This window comes from Setaria viridis, chromosome 8, assembly GCF_005286985.2.
Source record: "Setaria viridis chromosome 8, Setaria_viridis_v4.0, whole genome shotgun sequence".
In the NCBI taxonomy this organism is placed as follows: domain Eukaryota; kingdom Viridiplantae; phylum Streptophyta; class Magnoliopsida; order Poales; family Poaceae; genus Setaria; species Setaria viridis.
In genome coordinates, this window is record NC_048270.2 from 31,098,482 (window position 1) to 31,111,675 (window position 13,194).

Sequence of the window (13,194 nt, forward strand, 5' to 3'; positions counted from 1 at the left end):
CCAGGGCTAGGGCGGACGGATCCGACGGGGAAGGCCAGAGCCCGACCAAGGCGGCGGCTAGGGTTAGGGTGACAGGAAACGACCTTGGTGTTGTGGCGGGATGAGAGGGAGAGGGAGAGGGAGGATGGAGGGGCGTGCATGGCTGCTGGTTTCGACGCCGCCGCCGGACAACCTGGGCGAGCCGCTGGCGGCGCGGGGTGGGAGCCCCCGAGTCACTGTGGCGGAACCGTCCAACTTAAACTGGTTTAAATGCGCCTAATCGCTGCCGATGCAGCAATTATCCGAAACGCACTTAAAACAATATAAGTTCGGTCGTCCGTCGAGTGTCCCTAGGACTCCTCGAAAGATCCACGTCATGTCTCATAGCCATACATCAAGATTGTTTCCGTGATAGGAAAGCATCAACAAATATTACATTTTTACATACATACACGAGGTACGAGTTATTACAAGACATAGTTTGAAATAAACTTAACAGTGCAGGTTAGACAGAGGTTCTAGGATTTTAAAACATAAACGGTTCAGGTGGGAGATGAGCATTTAAGATTTCTTCTAAGGGTATTATGAGACTCATAACAATACCCTAGTTTGTCTGGGCTTCCTCCTCGGTGGATTCCTGCGGTGCCTCTGAAATAGCCACAAGGGATAACCCTGAGTACGAGGTACTCAGCAAGGCTTACCCAACTAACCAATATAATAGCTTTTCTTGGAACTGCATGATAGCTTTTTGGTGTACTGGTTGATACATTCCTTGCTAAAAGAGCTTACTATAAGAGTGTCCTTAGCTTTATGTTTTATTTCAATTAAGTTATTACCTAATCATTCTAGATGATGATAAAAGATTAATTGCAAACAACAAGGTATTAAGTCATACACCAAAACATTAGTGGAAAGATATAGCATTCATGAATTTATGTTACAATGCTCAACAGTGATCAAGTGCATTCATAACCGAGAATTGCGGCGATCCGGATCAAATTACATCCTGCAGGAGAGTACCTTGATCACCAGCTATATACGACTGTCCAGGTCGTACGTAACAACTTTTCGATTAGCAAATCCAATGATTGGGAATAAGACTACCCGGACCCAGGGATGCACCCTCACATGGGACCCCACGTCTGGCCTGATCACCATGTGAGTTTCAGGCTACGCCCCTGCCAATCTCCAGCACGTCAAGCGCGGGTACGAAGTATTCCCGATCAGAGGGTTTACTAACCTACTGGGCTTTACTGGTCCCATACCCAGTAAGTGATCAGATGTCTTTCACTTGATCAAAGGTTAAGACAACGAATCGGGCCTTAACCAAATTAATCTAGCAGACAGAACTACATCCTTAGCTACTGTCCGCTTCTTATCTTCCAAGTTATCTTTCCGTAAATAACATGCCTGACTCAATATTTACCTTAAGGTTCGGTAACCAATTATTTAAGCAACTAAGCATTTCTAGACTTGGGTTATTTACTAAATGTTTGAACAAGTGGCAAAGATGTCCTTAAAACAAGGTAGGATAATGCACAAGAATGGGTTTCAAGCAACTCCTAGACCTAGTGCATTCATATAGCAAATAACCGATAATTGGACACATGAAATATCGACTCCAAAATAATAGGTATAATGCACCGGGGCTTGCCTTGTGCTATAAAAAAGTTAGCGCTGTCTGAAGGATTGGCCTCGCAGGGAACCAATTCAATGATCTCTTCAAACTCCGGAGATCCTTCTGAAAATTCCGAGAATCCCCTTCTGGTGCTTCGGTGTCTATGACAAAACATATGCAGGGGTTAGGAATGCAACTTTTTGAATATAAGACTATACAACTTCCCTTCATGATAAAGTTGCAAGCCAACAAGGACTATACAATTTATCATGATAAAGTTGCAAGCCAACACACAAAAACCCGAAAAGATTAGCCCAACAATTTTATTTCCTTAACTAACCTTACTTAGGGCTTTTTCTTTTATTTTTAGAAGACATTATAATTATTTTCTAATCTTGAAACCTAATTTCCTACGAGTTAACAATAATTTGTGATTATGAAATGTTATTCCATATTTTATGCATTTAATAAAGATTAAGTATTTATTTGAATACCTTAAAAGAAAGGTATTAAATAACACCCAAATTTTTATTATTTTTCCTAGGGTATATAAATTTTAATGCATAAAGGAAAATAAAACAATCCTAACAAAATTGGTTTCACTAATTTTGGACACCCCTAGAAATTTCTGTGATTTAAATGGTGAGATTCGGATTTATTCTATTTATTCTACCAAGGAAATCTAACTTTTTCCCGAAAAACTCCCCGGCCTACTTTTCTCACGCGCCCTAACTCTACCCCCTCTCTCTTACACTGGGCCCGCGGCTCGGACCCACCTTCTTCTCCTATTCACCTTACCCGCCGGCCTACCCCCTCCTCTGTTGGGCTCCCTGGGCCGATTTTCTTTTTCTATTCCTTTTCTCGGACCGTCACCGGCCCAACAGCCCAACCTCCCTTTTCCTCCTCCCGCGCAACTGCTGGCCCGCCTCCTTGATCTACCGGCCTACCGGGACCTCATGGGCCCCCGGCCTCTTTCCTCCAACGACCGTTCGCACTGGCTTCTTGGGCCAACTGGACTCCGGCCCAACCTCTCTCCCGCTCGGCCAGCCTCCTTCTCTCCCCCGCTTCCTCTGACCCGTGGGCCCGCCGACGCCAGACTCTTCTTCCTCCTCCCGCCAAAAACCGGGCGCGACAGGGGGCGGTGCGGCTCGCCGGCCGGCACCCTACCGGCGACAGGGCTAGGCCGGGGAAGCATCCCCATGCCCTAGCGCACCCGTGCGCGGTGGTAGCTCCTTGGGAGATGGCCGGAGCCATTCCCTCCACGGCGGCGGGCGGCGGCGCCTACGGCCGGTCGTGGCTAAGCACAACGACGGCTCGGTCTACCCCGACAACTACTTCTACAGCTTCCTAGTGCCCCAAGGACTCACCTACGACTACCCATAAGGACAGAGAGCAGTGGCAAGAGGGTGCTCACCGTGAGCAGGAGGTGCGGTGGTGGCGGATGGAAACGACGGCGAGTACGGGTACTCCGGTAAGGATGCTGGGCAACGAGGTTCTAGGGTTGCTGGTGGGGTGTGAGTGGAGGTGTGGACGGAGGGAATCGACGAGAGCTGCGGTGTGGTGGGAGTATTTTGCTCGGCGGCGGTGGTTTGACAGAGAGGACGGCGGTGGTAAAAAGGACCGACGGTGAAAGCGGCGGCGGGAGCGTAGATATATGAAGTTTTACCGTGCGCATGGTCGACACTGTGACCTAGCTAGGGACTTGCGTGGCGCGGAGGTGGCCTAGATGTCGAGCTGGACAGCGGGCAGAAACACCGGTGGCGACACGTCGTGCTTGCTGTCGCCCCCCCCTCCCCCCTCTTTTGTTTCTGACGCCTGAAAGTTCAGATCCAAATCACGGTTGATTTTGAATCCGACGGCTCCCCAGTCCTTTAAGCAATGTTGTAGATAAACTTGAACTCTCCAAGTTTTATTTTTGCTCTGACCCGAGATAAACATCCCAACATAGTCGAATTTTGAATTCTTTCCCTCATCTAACTGAATTTCTCTGAAACTTGAAGTTCAGTTCGTCAGTCATTTAACATGGTCACTTACCCATCTTTGTAAATAATTTCAGTGGTCCAAATCCCTTCCTTTTAGTCCAAGTACAAACCAATTACATTCTACAATCATCAAGGATTCCATTTTGCTCATAATCACCTATACCTCTTGGACCACATTCTCCTGAATTCAGCTCCAAACATTAGCACTTATCACTGTTTTCAGACTTAGGCAATTTTGCTGTTTCAGTGACTTGGCCGAAAATGGCAGAGTGCCAAATTTAGGCCTCAAATTAAATTGGTTCCCTTGGTGGTTCTTGATCAACAACACCCCAATATGCTGGTCCAAAGTCCATACTTCATCATTGTATAATTGCCTTGGTCCACTTATTTGGAAAGTTTGGCAGAAATTAATTTCCAAAATGGACTGTTGTGCTGTTGTTCTGAAATTCCTATTGTCGGACGGTGAATAGTGTTCTTCTATTTGATTTCTTCTTTTGGGTTTTCTTGAAACATTTAGGTCCAGATTTTGTCCCTAGTCTTGATCTTCAAGTTCTAATCACTCTTATACTTCCATTCCATATTTTTGCCAAATTTTTCTGAATTTCAAATTCAAATTCAAATTTCAAATTTTACAACTGAAGTTTAAAACCGTGTCTGCGAAATGCAACTGCGATGTCTGCCTGCGTATCTGCTTAACCGGAAAAGAAAAGTGGGGGTTGACGTCCAAGATATCAAGTGCATTCGCGATTCATTGGGGGCACAGATTGCGAATGCATTTGGACAATGCTAGAGACACAATTTTGTACATTATCTCTGATAGTTTCTGTTGGATCGCAACGTGCCATTATGTCACACATGGTAGCCCTACATTTGCTCGGTAAGTCATGTTCATCACTCCCAGACACCCCGATCCCCATCGACACCACCGTGGTTGAGCACCAGATAAGCATTGTTTGAACTACTGTACTCAATATATCACAGGCGCACACTAGTAGAGAACTCACCTTCCATGCGTCCCATTTTATCCCGGTTTAAAGTTGGCCCGGGACAAAAGGTTCACCAACTGGAACTAAAGCTCGTTCACTGGCGGGGGGCTCACCAACCGAGACCTTTTATCCCGGTTGCAAAGGCTAGTGGAAAAAAAAAAGATCCTGAGAGGACTTTTATCCCAGTTTGAAACACCAATCGGGATAAAAGACCCCCCTTTATCCCGGTTTGTGATCTCCCGGTGGTGCGGATCGAGTCGGAGGAGGAGACCGGTGTCGCCCGGGAAGGAGGAGGAGGAGGGGGAGTAAGGAATTGATTGACGTGTCGTCGCTTGCCGAACGAGGCGGTTGGATGGATGGGGGGATATTCGTGCTCCGTTCGTGTTCAAGAAGTTTCGTCAGTCGTTGCCTCCCTTGTTGGTTGGGAGAGGGAAGAGAGTGCAAGGAGCCTAGAACCGGGCCGGGCCGGGCTGGGGCCTACAACCTGGTTCTCTTTTTTCCCCATTTCAGATTACCAGCATAACATTATGTTCATTATTATGTAATAATGCGAATATGCTTCTAGGTGTCATGGAAAAATACTGGTACCTTTCATGAATCATTTGTGTATGTCACGGAAACTCCTTGTGCCTAGCTACAGGTCTATTTGCAAGTTTAGAAGCTCTTATGCCCTAACATTTTGACAAGCGTAAAAACGAACCCCTAATGTTGAATAGACCTTCAAGTTGTTTTTTTCAAGGTTCCAAGTGAAATGATGACGACCTATTTGATAAACATGTACGATGGGAGGATGACTGACTTGAATATTGTTACTTTTCATTATATATATTTTTAGTCTTTCGACGGTTATAAGTAATTGTGTGCCTTAAACAATAGGTAGTGGATAATAATGAAGATGACGAGGTTGAAGAAGGGTGGGCATCCCTCACTGTTAAAGCTGAGATCTCCAACAATCACGAAGGAGAATGTGCGTTTAAGCTACCACTACGTCGCTCTCAAGTTTGTTGCATGTCGCCCACAATGTGAAGCTTGTCACTAGTTTAGAAGGAGATCCGTGACACTTCTATATCATTTGTTGGAGTATAGAATCTATAGGACGGAGAACATGCTTGCTATCAAAGATATTGCCCTTTTTTTTGTTTGTTAATGTTTTTATTAAATTAGCCGTAAATCTTGACACATGTTACTATGATTCATAGGATGGAGGAACTGTTTCGCTATGTATCGCTATGTTTTTGATTGGCACTGAACTTTGATCCAAATGTTCAAAAGTGCTACAATTAAAATTTATCATATAAACTTCCGCTTTCGCATGCAAGTACTTTTTTGAAAAACTAATTAAAGTACTTGTTTCCTAGTAGGACAGCGGAGGCAAAAATGGAAAAAAAAACCAACAAAACAAAAGCCAGAGGCAAAGAAAGAAACTACTCCACCCACAACGTTTTGGGTGTACAGCTACAGGAGTGGCACATGAACTTTCGGCAAATATTCAAAATGTGCTAAGATAAAATTTATTTTTTATCGTATAAACTTCCCCGTACAGGAATCATTTATATGGCATTTAAGTATTTTTTTCTTACGATAATGCTGGACTCGTACGTCCGACGCGTCGGATGCTGTGTCGACCCACGTGACCCTCTCTTATCCACATGTTTTTATCCTTATTTTTAGTGGTAGCTGGGCGACATACCATTTATTTTCGTTTAAGACTGCTCACATTTGATGAGGCAGTTGTACTTCAATGGGGCCTCGCTCGTGCCGGGCGGCTCTCCATTGAGTGAGCAATGGCGCTTCGGCGGGTGCTCTGGTGAGCGAAGCAGCAGTGCCGGGTGGCACTCCAGCGAGCGAACAGCAGCGCTTTGGCGGCTACTTCGGCAAGCGAAGCAGCGGCATAAGGTGAAGCTCCGGTGAGCGAGTGAGCAACGGCGTACGACAGCGCTTCAGTGAGAAGCTCAGCTGCAATAGGGGTGGAGCAGGAAGGAAGGGTGGAGGTGACCGTGTGCTCGCCTTGCTACCATCCTCGGTGTTGCTGACGGCTGCAGACAGGCGCCAGCCGCTAGAGGAGCTGCTCCGCCGGCAATGGACTTGGCCGACTGAGGAGCCCCACGGGGAAGGGTGCCGAGCGCCGCTCCCCCGCGGCTAGGGGCGAGCTGCGCCGGCCGCCACCATCCTCTTCCTCCTCCTCCACTGTTTCCTAGCGTCGGATCCCGCTGTGCAGTGCTCCTCCTGCCAGGGTTTATTGCATGTTGCAAGCGTATGTTTCAAGTGTTTCAGAAGAATGTAGCAAGTGTTTCATGTGGATGTTGCAAAGTAGATCTATATGTTGCAATGTTGCATATAGTTTACACACATGTTGCAAGTGTTTTATCTGGATGTTGGATTTTCAATGAGAGATTTGAATGTTCCATGCAACATGAAACAGATGTGCGGCGGGTTTTTTTCCTCATCATCAACAGATGGCTAATAAATTTTTTTCAACATGTTTTTTAATGTTGTAAACGGTAATTTTTTATGTTGTTGTTATTTTGGAATAACGGAGCGTCCGATAAACTTATTTAACTACTTGCTTGTAGAAGAGCGGAGGCAAAAAGGAAAAAAAAAACAGCATAACAAAAGGGCTCTCGCCGTTCCAGACTGGCGCCGCGCCGCCGGAGCTCTCGCCGAGCCCAGCGCCTCCCACCTATCGTGGCCCCCCGTCTCTTCCTCGTCTCGCGTCATCCCCAACTTGGCGCCGACCTCCTGGCGCGAGGTTGGCCTCTCGCCGGAAGGCGAGAGAGACGGCGGAGCAGGGTCGCCCAAATCTCATGCGGCCATGTCCTCCCGTGCCCGCCTCTCCTCCATCTTCCGCACCACAGCGTCCTCAGCGTCACCACCGCGCGCTCCCCACCTCGCCCTGGCCGCCGCCACGGAGCGCGTGCGGTCCGGGACGTTCGGCCCGGAGGACGCACGCCACCTGCTCGACGAATTGCGGCGGCGAGGCACCCCCGTTCCCGAGCGCGCGCTGAACGGATTCCTCGCCGCCCTCGCGCGCGCGCCGCCCTCCACCGCCTGCAGCGACGGGCCTGCGCTCGCCGTCACTTTCTTCAACGGCATGTCACGAGCTGCCGGCCCAAAGGTGCTGTCGCTCTCATCCCACACCTACGGCATCCTCATGGGCTGCTGCACCCGTGCGCGCCGCCCGGATCTAGCGCCGGCCTTCTTCGGCCAGCTCCTCAGGACAGGGTTGGGCGTCGATGTCATCACATTCAACAACCTCCTCAGGGGCCTCTGTGAAGCAAAGCGGACTGACGACGCTTTGGACGTGCTGCTCCACAGGATGCCCGAGTTGGTCTGTGTGCCCAATGTTGTCTCCTACAACATACTTCTGAAGAGCTTCTGCGACAACAGAGAGAGTCAGAGGGCACTTGAATTGCTCCGGAGGATGGCTGAGAAGGGATCTGGCTGCTCGCCCGACGTGGTCTCATACAACACGGTCATTGATGGCTTCTTTAAGGAGGGTGAAGTTGATAAAGGATGCGATCTAATAAATGAAATGATGCAGCAGGGGATTTCACCCGATCTAGTGACTTATAACTCCAGTATTGATGCACTATGCAAGGCAAGAGCAATGGACAAGGCAGAGGCGGTCCTCCGACAAATGGTTCGTAAAGGTGTTCGTCCGGATAACTGGTCATATACTAACTTGATCTTTGCATATTCCGCTAGGGGTGAGTGGAATGAGGCGATCAGGATATTCAAAGAAATGACTAGTCGGGGTCTCCTACCAAATATTGCTACGTGGAACTCGTTAATGGCTTCCCTTTGCAAGCATGGAAAAATTAAGGAAGCTAGAGATGTTTTTGACTCGATCGCAACGAAGGGCCAGGAGCCTGATACTGTCTCATACCTAATTCTGCTTGATGGCTACGCTACTGAAGGATGCTTTGTTGATATGACAGACCTCTTCAATTTGATGCTAGGAGATGGTGTTGCACCTGACGTCCGTATTTTCAATGTACTGATCAAGGGATATGCTAAATGTGGAATGCTGGATCGGGCTATGATTATCTTCAGTGAAATGAGGCATCAAGGAGCAAAACCTGATGTGGTAACCTATTTGACAGTCATAGCTGCACATTGCAGGATGGCTAAAATGGACGATGCTATGGAAATATTTAATGAAATGATTGATCAAGGAGTAGCACCCAGTATAGCTACTTACCAGTGCCTGATTCAGGGTTTTTGTACTCATGGTGGTTTGCTGAAAGCTAAGGAATTGGTTTTTGAAATGACGAGTAAAGGCATGCGTCCTGACATTGTGCACTTAACTTCAATAATAAACAGCCTTTGCAAAGAGGGAAGGGTAGTGGACGCACAGGATATATTTGACTTACTTGTAAGTATCGGTCTGCATCCTGATGTTTTTGTGTATAGTTCGCTGATGGATGGATACTGCCTAGTTGGCAAGATGGAGAAAGCATTGAGAGTATTTGATGCTATGGTGTCAGCTGGCATTGAACCTAATGTTGTAGTGTATGGCGCACTTGTTAATGGCTATTGTAAACTTGGAAGGATTGATGATGGGTTGACTGTTTTCAGAGAAATGGTGCATAAGGGAATCAAGCCCTCAACTTTTATGTACAACATTGTACTGGATGGGTTATTCCGGGCTGGGAGAACAGTTTCTGCAAAGGAAAGATTCCATGAAATGATCGAGAGCGGGATCTCAGTGGGCACTGACACATACAACACCGTTCTTAGTGGACTTTGCAAAAACAATCGCCCTGATGAAGCAATTGCGCTTTTCAAGAAATTACAAGCGATGAATGTAAAGATTAATATTGTGACTATTAATATTATGATTATTGTAATGTTCAAAACTAGGAGAACTGAAGGAGCTAAGGATCTGTTTGCTTCTATCCCTGCAAGTGGGCTGGTGCCTTCTGTTGAGACTTATGATTTAATGATGACAAATCTTATTAAAGAAGGGTTACCGGAAGAGGCAGATGATGTCTTTTTATCCATGGAGAATGCTGGCTTTGATCCCAACTCTCGACTGCTGAATCATGTGGTCAGGGCGTTGCTAGAGAAACATGAAATAGTCAGGGCTGGAACTTATCTTTCTAAAATTGATGAGAGAAACTTCTCTCTTGAAGATTCAACAACAATGTTGTTGGTCGATCTCTTCACAAGCAGAGGGACATGTCAGGAACAGATAAAATATCTCCCAGAAAAGTATCATTTTCTTTCAGGAGCTGGTTCTAGTTGATTGTTAAATGTGAGCTCCAAAAATCCTCTTGTTGTTTGTCAGACAGGAACTAAACAGTCAATCAGTTGTGCTATTTTCTTAATTGGCATGATCGAGGTGTAATGCGCTGGTTGCATCTTAAGGAGAATTAGATAAAGACTTGTGATGGGAAGATAAGTGTTTTCCCACAACATGCATAAATGAATATTTTTTAGAATCTGTTCTAGAAAGCATTTGCCACAGATAGGCTATATATTTTATTGTTAAAAACAGTTGGTTCGCTTCATCTGCATACATTTTTTGTAGATTTCAGTGATCTGCTTGATATGCAATTATCCATTTACTTTTTCGCCGATGAACTTTTTAGTGCCCCTCACATAAGGTTTGTCTTTGGTAGCATATTCATTCAGCAGATCCAGCAATGTTGATCAGACTCCCCAATGCTATACAAGGAAGATGGAAGAAGCAATGGTGCTGCGCCGGCAAGGTGGCTGCGGTCAGTTCGTGGGGCTTGCGCTTGGCAAGTTCAACTCGCTGCTCATCACCTCTACCGACCTCTTCTCCGAGCTCACCCACAAAGGTACACACACCATCGCTGTCTCTGTTATCGTGTGGCAACAGCCATGATAGTGTACATTGCTTCCCAAAGTAGGAACTGGTTTTTCATTGAGCACAGCCGTGCTGAAAAATTACAGGATTTTGGCCATATCTCTACTACATAAAAGGTGGGGCATTTCAACTAGCTTAGATTCAGTTACACCACAAGTTGCTCATGCTTGGCTGAGATACAAGCATTTGACTGTTGCTGCTTTAATTGCTAGGCTAGCTTGTTTTTTTTTCCTCCCACAGAATATGCTAGAAAATGGTACCATGTTCACACAATAAATATTTGTGATTTGATTATGGGGGCGGAATCCAGAATTGTGAAGAAAAGGCTGAATTTGTGGTTTACTTCAGGTATCATGTTAGCATGTATATGTGCTTGTGTACCTGATAGGATCAGGCGTATATGCCTGGGGATATTGCCGGCCATCCAGCCGTGCATATCTCTGATTGATTGGGAGGTTAGGCAAGGATATCCTCGGTTGGTTCTGCTTCTATAAATCTTCCCTAGGATCTCCTGCCTATTTATATCTGTACTCTTCCTTCTCCTAAATCAATCTACTGTTGCAATCCTTGTTGCTTTCATATCAAAAGCACAATTGTGAAGATAAGACGGAATTTGATGTTGCCTTTCAGATGTCGAACCACTCACATCACAAACATGTTCTGTTTTATGGGGAAACACTGATATATAAAAGGCAACATCTGAAGTATGTGTCGATGCTGCTTTTCTTACTAAAGAAATGTTTAAATGCTACTCTGTTTAGATTTGTTCATATGAGGAAATGACAACTAATCTTAACTTTGTTCCACCAGCAAAAGTAAGAAATCACAAATTTTTCATCTACCAGCACTTTTGCTCTAGAATGATTTAGCCTCCCGGGATTTTTTTTTACAGCGCCTAGCGTGGTGACCCGTTTTATCCCGATTGGTAATCGAAAATCCATCTGGGATAAACCAATCGAGACAAAAGGGGGAATCTTTTGTCCCGGGTCACTCAACCGGGAATAATGCCGAGTTCTCTACCAGTGGCAAGAAGACACGTCAGGCGCACAACAAAGATGCTTCATAGCACTACAGTTCCTGAGCCGATCATGTGAGTTGAGCTTCATGAGAACATCACCGACGGTCCCAACTGCTCGTGGGTGACTGTGATCCTCCAGGTACCTGCGCCACCAATCTGAAGGAAAATACAGTTGATGCATCACCTGACCAGCAGCCAGTGAGGCATGAACGAGAAAGAGGGGTTACCCACGACTTCTGCCCATCAACTCCCCTTATTCCGGGCGTCCTGCCGCGGTCAACCGTGACAATAATGGTGGTGCTGCCCCGCATCTCCCAGCGTCTCCGTCCTGGTTACACAACCTTTTCGCTCACATAGGAAGCCTTCTGTTTTATGAGTTCTCCTGCAGTGGTCTAGCATCTGTTGAAAGATGTAGATTGAGCATGCATTGCAATTTAAAAAACAAGGAAAAAAGATTCAGATCGAAGACGATTGGATAAGAGAATTACCGCGCTCTTCTCCACTGGTACAGTCTTCCCCTGGAGAAGAAACGCATATGGCAGATTTCAACACATTTTCCTTCCTGTTGCAAAATCAGCGTGCGCTCCCTACAGAATTTGGCATAGGCATATGCCCAAAAAAACTCGACCGGCGGAGGAAAGACTGCCCCCATGGCAATCTCAACCAATCCAGTCAAAAAAACTCCGAACACCGGCTTCACCTTATAGGGTCGCACCGTAAAGTCGCACCGTAACCTGGACCGACCAGCGATGGGTTTTTTTTGCTGCCACCAGGATTTGAACGCCGATTGGTATCTCCCTCAATTGGGAAGCTTACCACTACACTACAAGAGTGTGGCGGGCATATGACACCTCATCCGTCTTAAGAACAAACCCTGCTACCAAACAGCAGTTTAATGGATCATATATTTTTGCTTCTTTGTCTCAGGATTAACTAATTAGGCAATGCGGTTTAAAATCTACGAGTACAATTGCAAAGCCCAAACATTATTGTGTATATTAATTGTGCCCATCAAGTCAGTGGACTACTGCTTACATTGGAGAATCACAACCTAAAACACAATCAACTCAATTTTGATGCTCATGCTTAGTCAAACAATAAAGTAAACCGTATTTGCAATCTCACTATGCAAACTCAAATCAATTCACTAATAAAGAGAGACATCTACTCTGCTAATTAACAAATTGTTTTCAGAACAGGCATCATGCAGTACTAGTGAGCACATATTGCAAGCATTACCTTCAGCGATTGGATACGGCAGCTCCCAAGTAAGGGCGTACCGGCATGAGGCCGTTGTTGGCCACGGCAACTCCACAAGCTTGTGTGGCTAATGTTCGACCTCCAGGAGTTTGTGCGCACGAACATTGACACTGAATAGGTGCTGCTCCAGGGCAAAGAATACCACAGCAGGGTCCGAAGGGCACACAGCCACGAGTTGAGGGATATCCTTGCGAAGGTGGGTCTTCTCGTAGGTGTCGTCGTTCCAGATCTCCTCAAAATCCTTCACGTACGATATCTCCCAACCTTTTATCAGCCAAAGCCCACATCGAGATTATTGCCGACCCTCCGAGGTCAGTGACCCGAGGGATGGTCTCCACGTAGCGCAGCGGAGCCTGACTCGTTGCAATGCACCTGTGATCGTGGATGCTGTCGGGCCCAGGCTTCTCTAGTGCTCGGTCGCCGGGGAGGTGGTGGAAGGACAGCTCTGGCCCGTCGATGAAGGGATCGCAGCTCAGAATTCCCCAGGAGAGGTCGTACCACCAGAGCTTTCCGTG

The 13,194-nt window shown here is 46.5% G+C and overlaps 1 protein-coding gene across 2 annotated transcripts; it reads left to right on the top strand.

Annotated features, from left to right (window-relative positions):
* Positions 1 to 7,156: 7,156 nt before the first annotated feature.
* LOC117834185 (uncharacterized) lies at positions 7,157 to 11,885 on the top strand. Of its 2 annotated transcripts, XR_011899032.1 has the most exons (3): positions 7,157 to 9,822; positions 10,190 to 10,372; positions 11,294 to 11,885. XR_011899032.1 is itself a non-coding variant. In XM_034713809.2 (2 exons), exon 1 carries the CDS (start codon positions 7,378 to 7,380, stop codon positions 9,811 to 9,813), a length of 2,436 nt encoding a protein of 811 aa, XP_034569700.1. In that variant the 5' UTR covers positions 7,157 to 7,377; the 3' UTR covers positions 9,814 to 9,822; positions 10,190 to 11,099. The 2 variants fall into 2 exon arrangements, 1 of the variants encoding a protein (XP_034569700.1); XM_034713809.2 differs by lacking the exon at positions 11,294 to 11,885 and having other exon boundaries at positions 10,190 to 11,099.
* Positions 11,886 to 13,194: the final 1,309 nt, after the last annotated feature.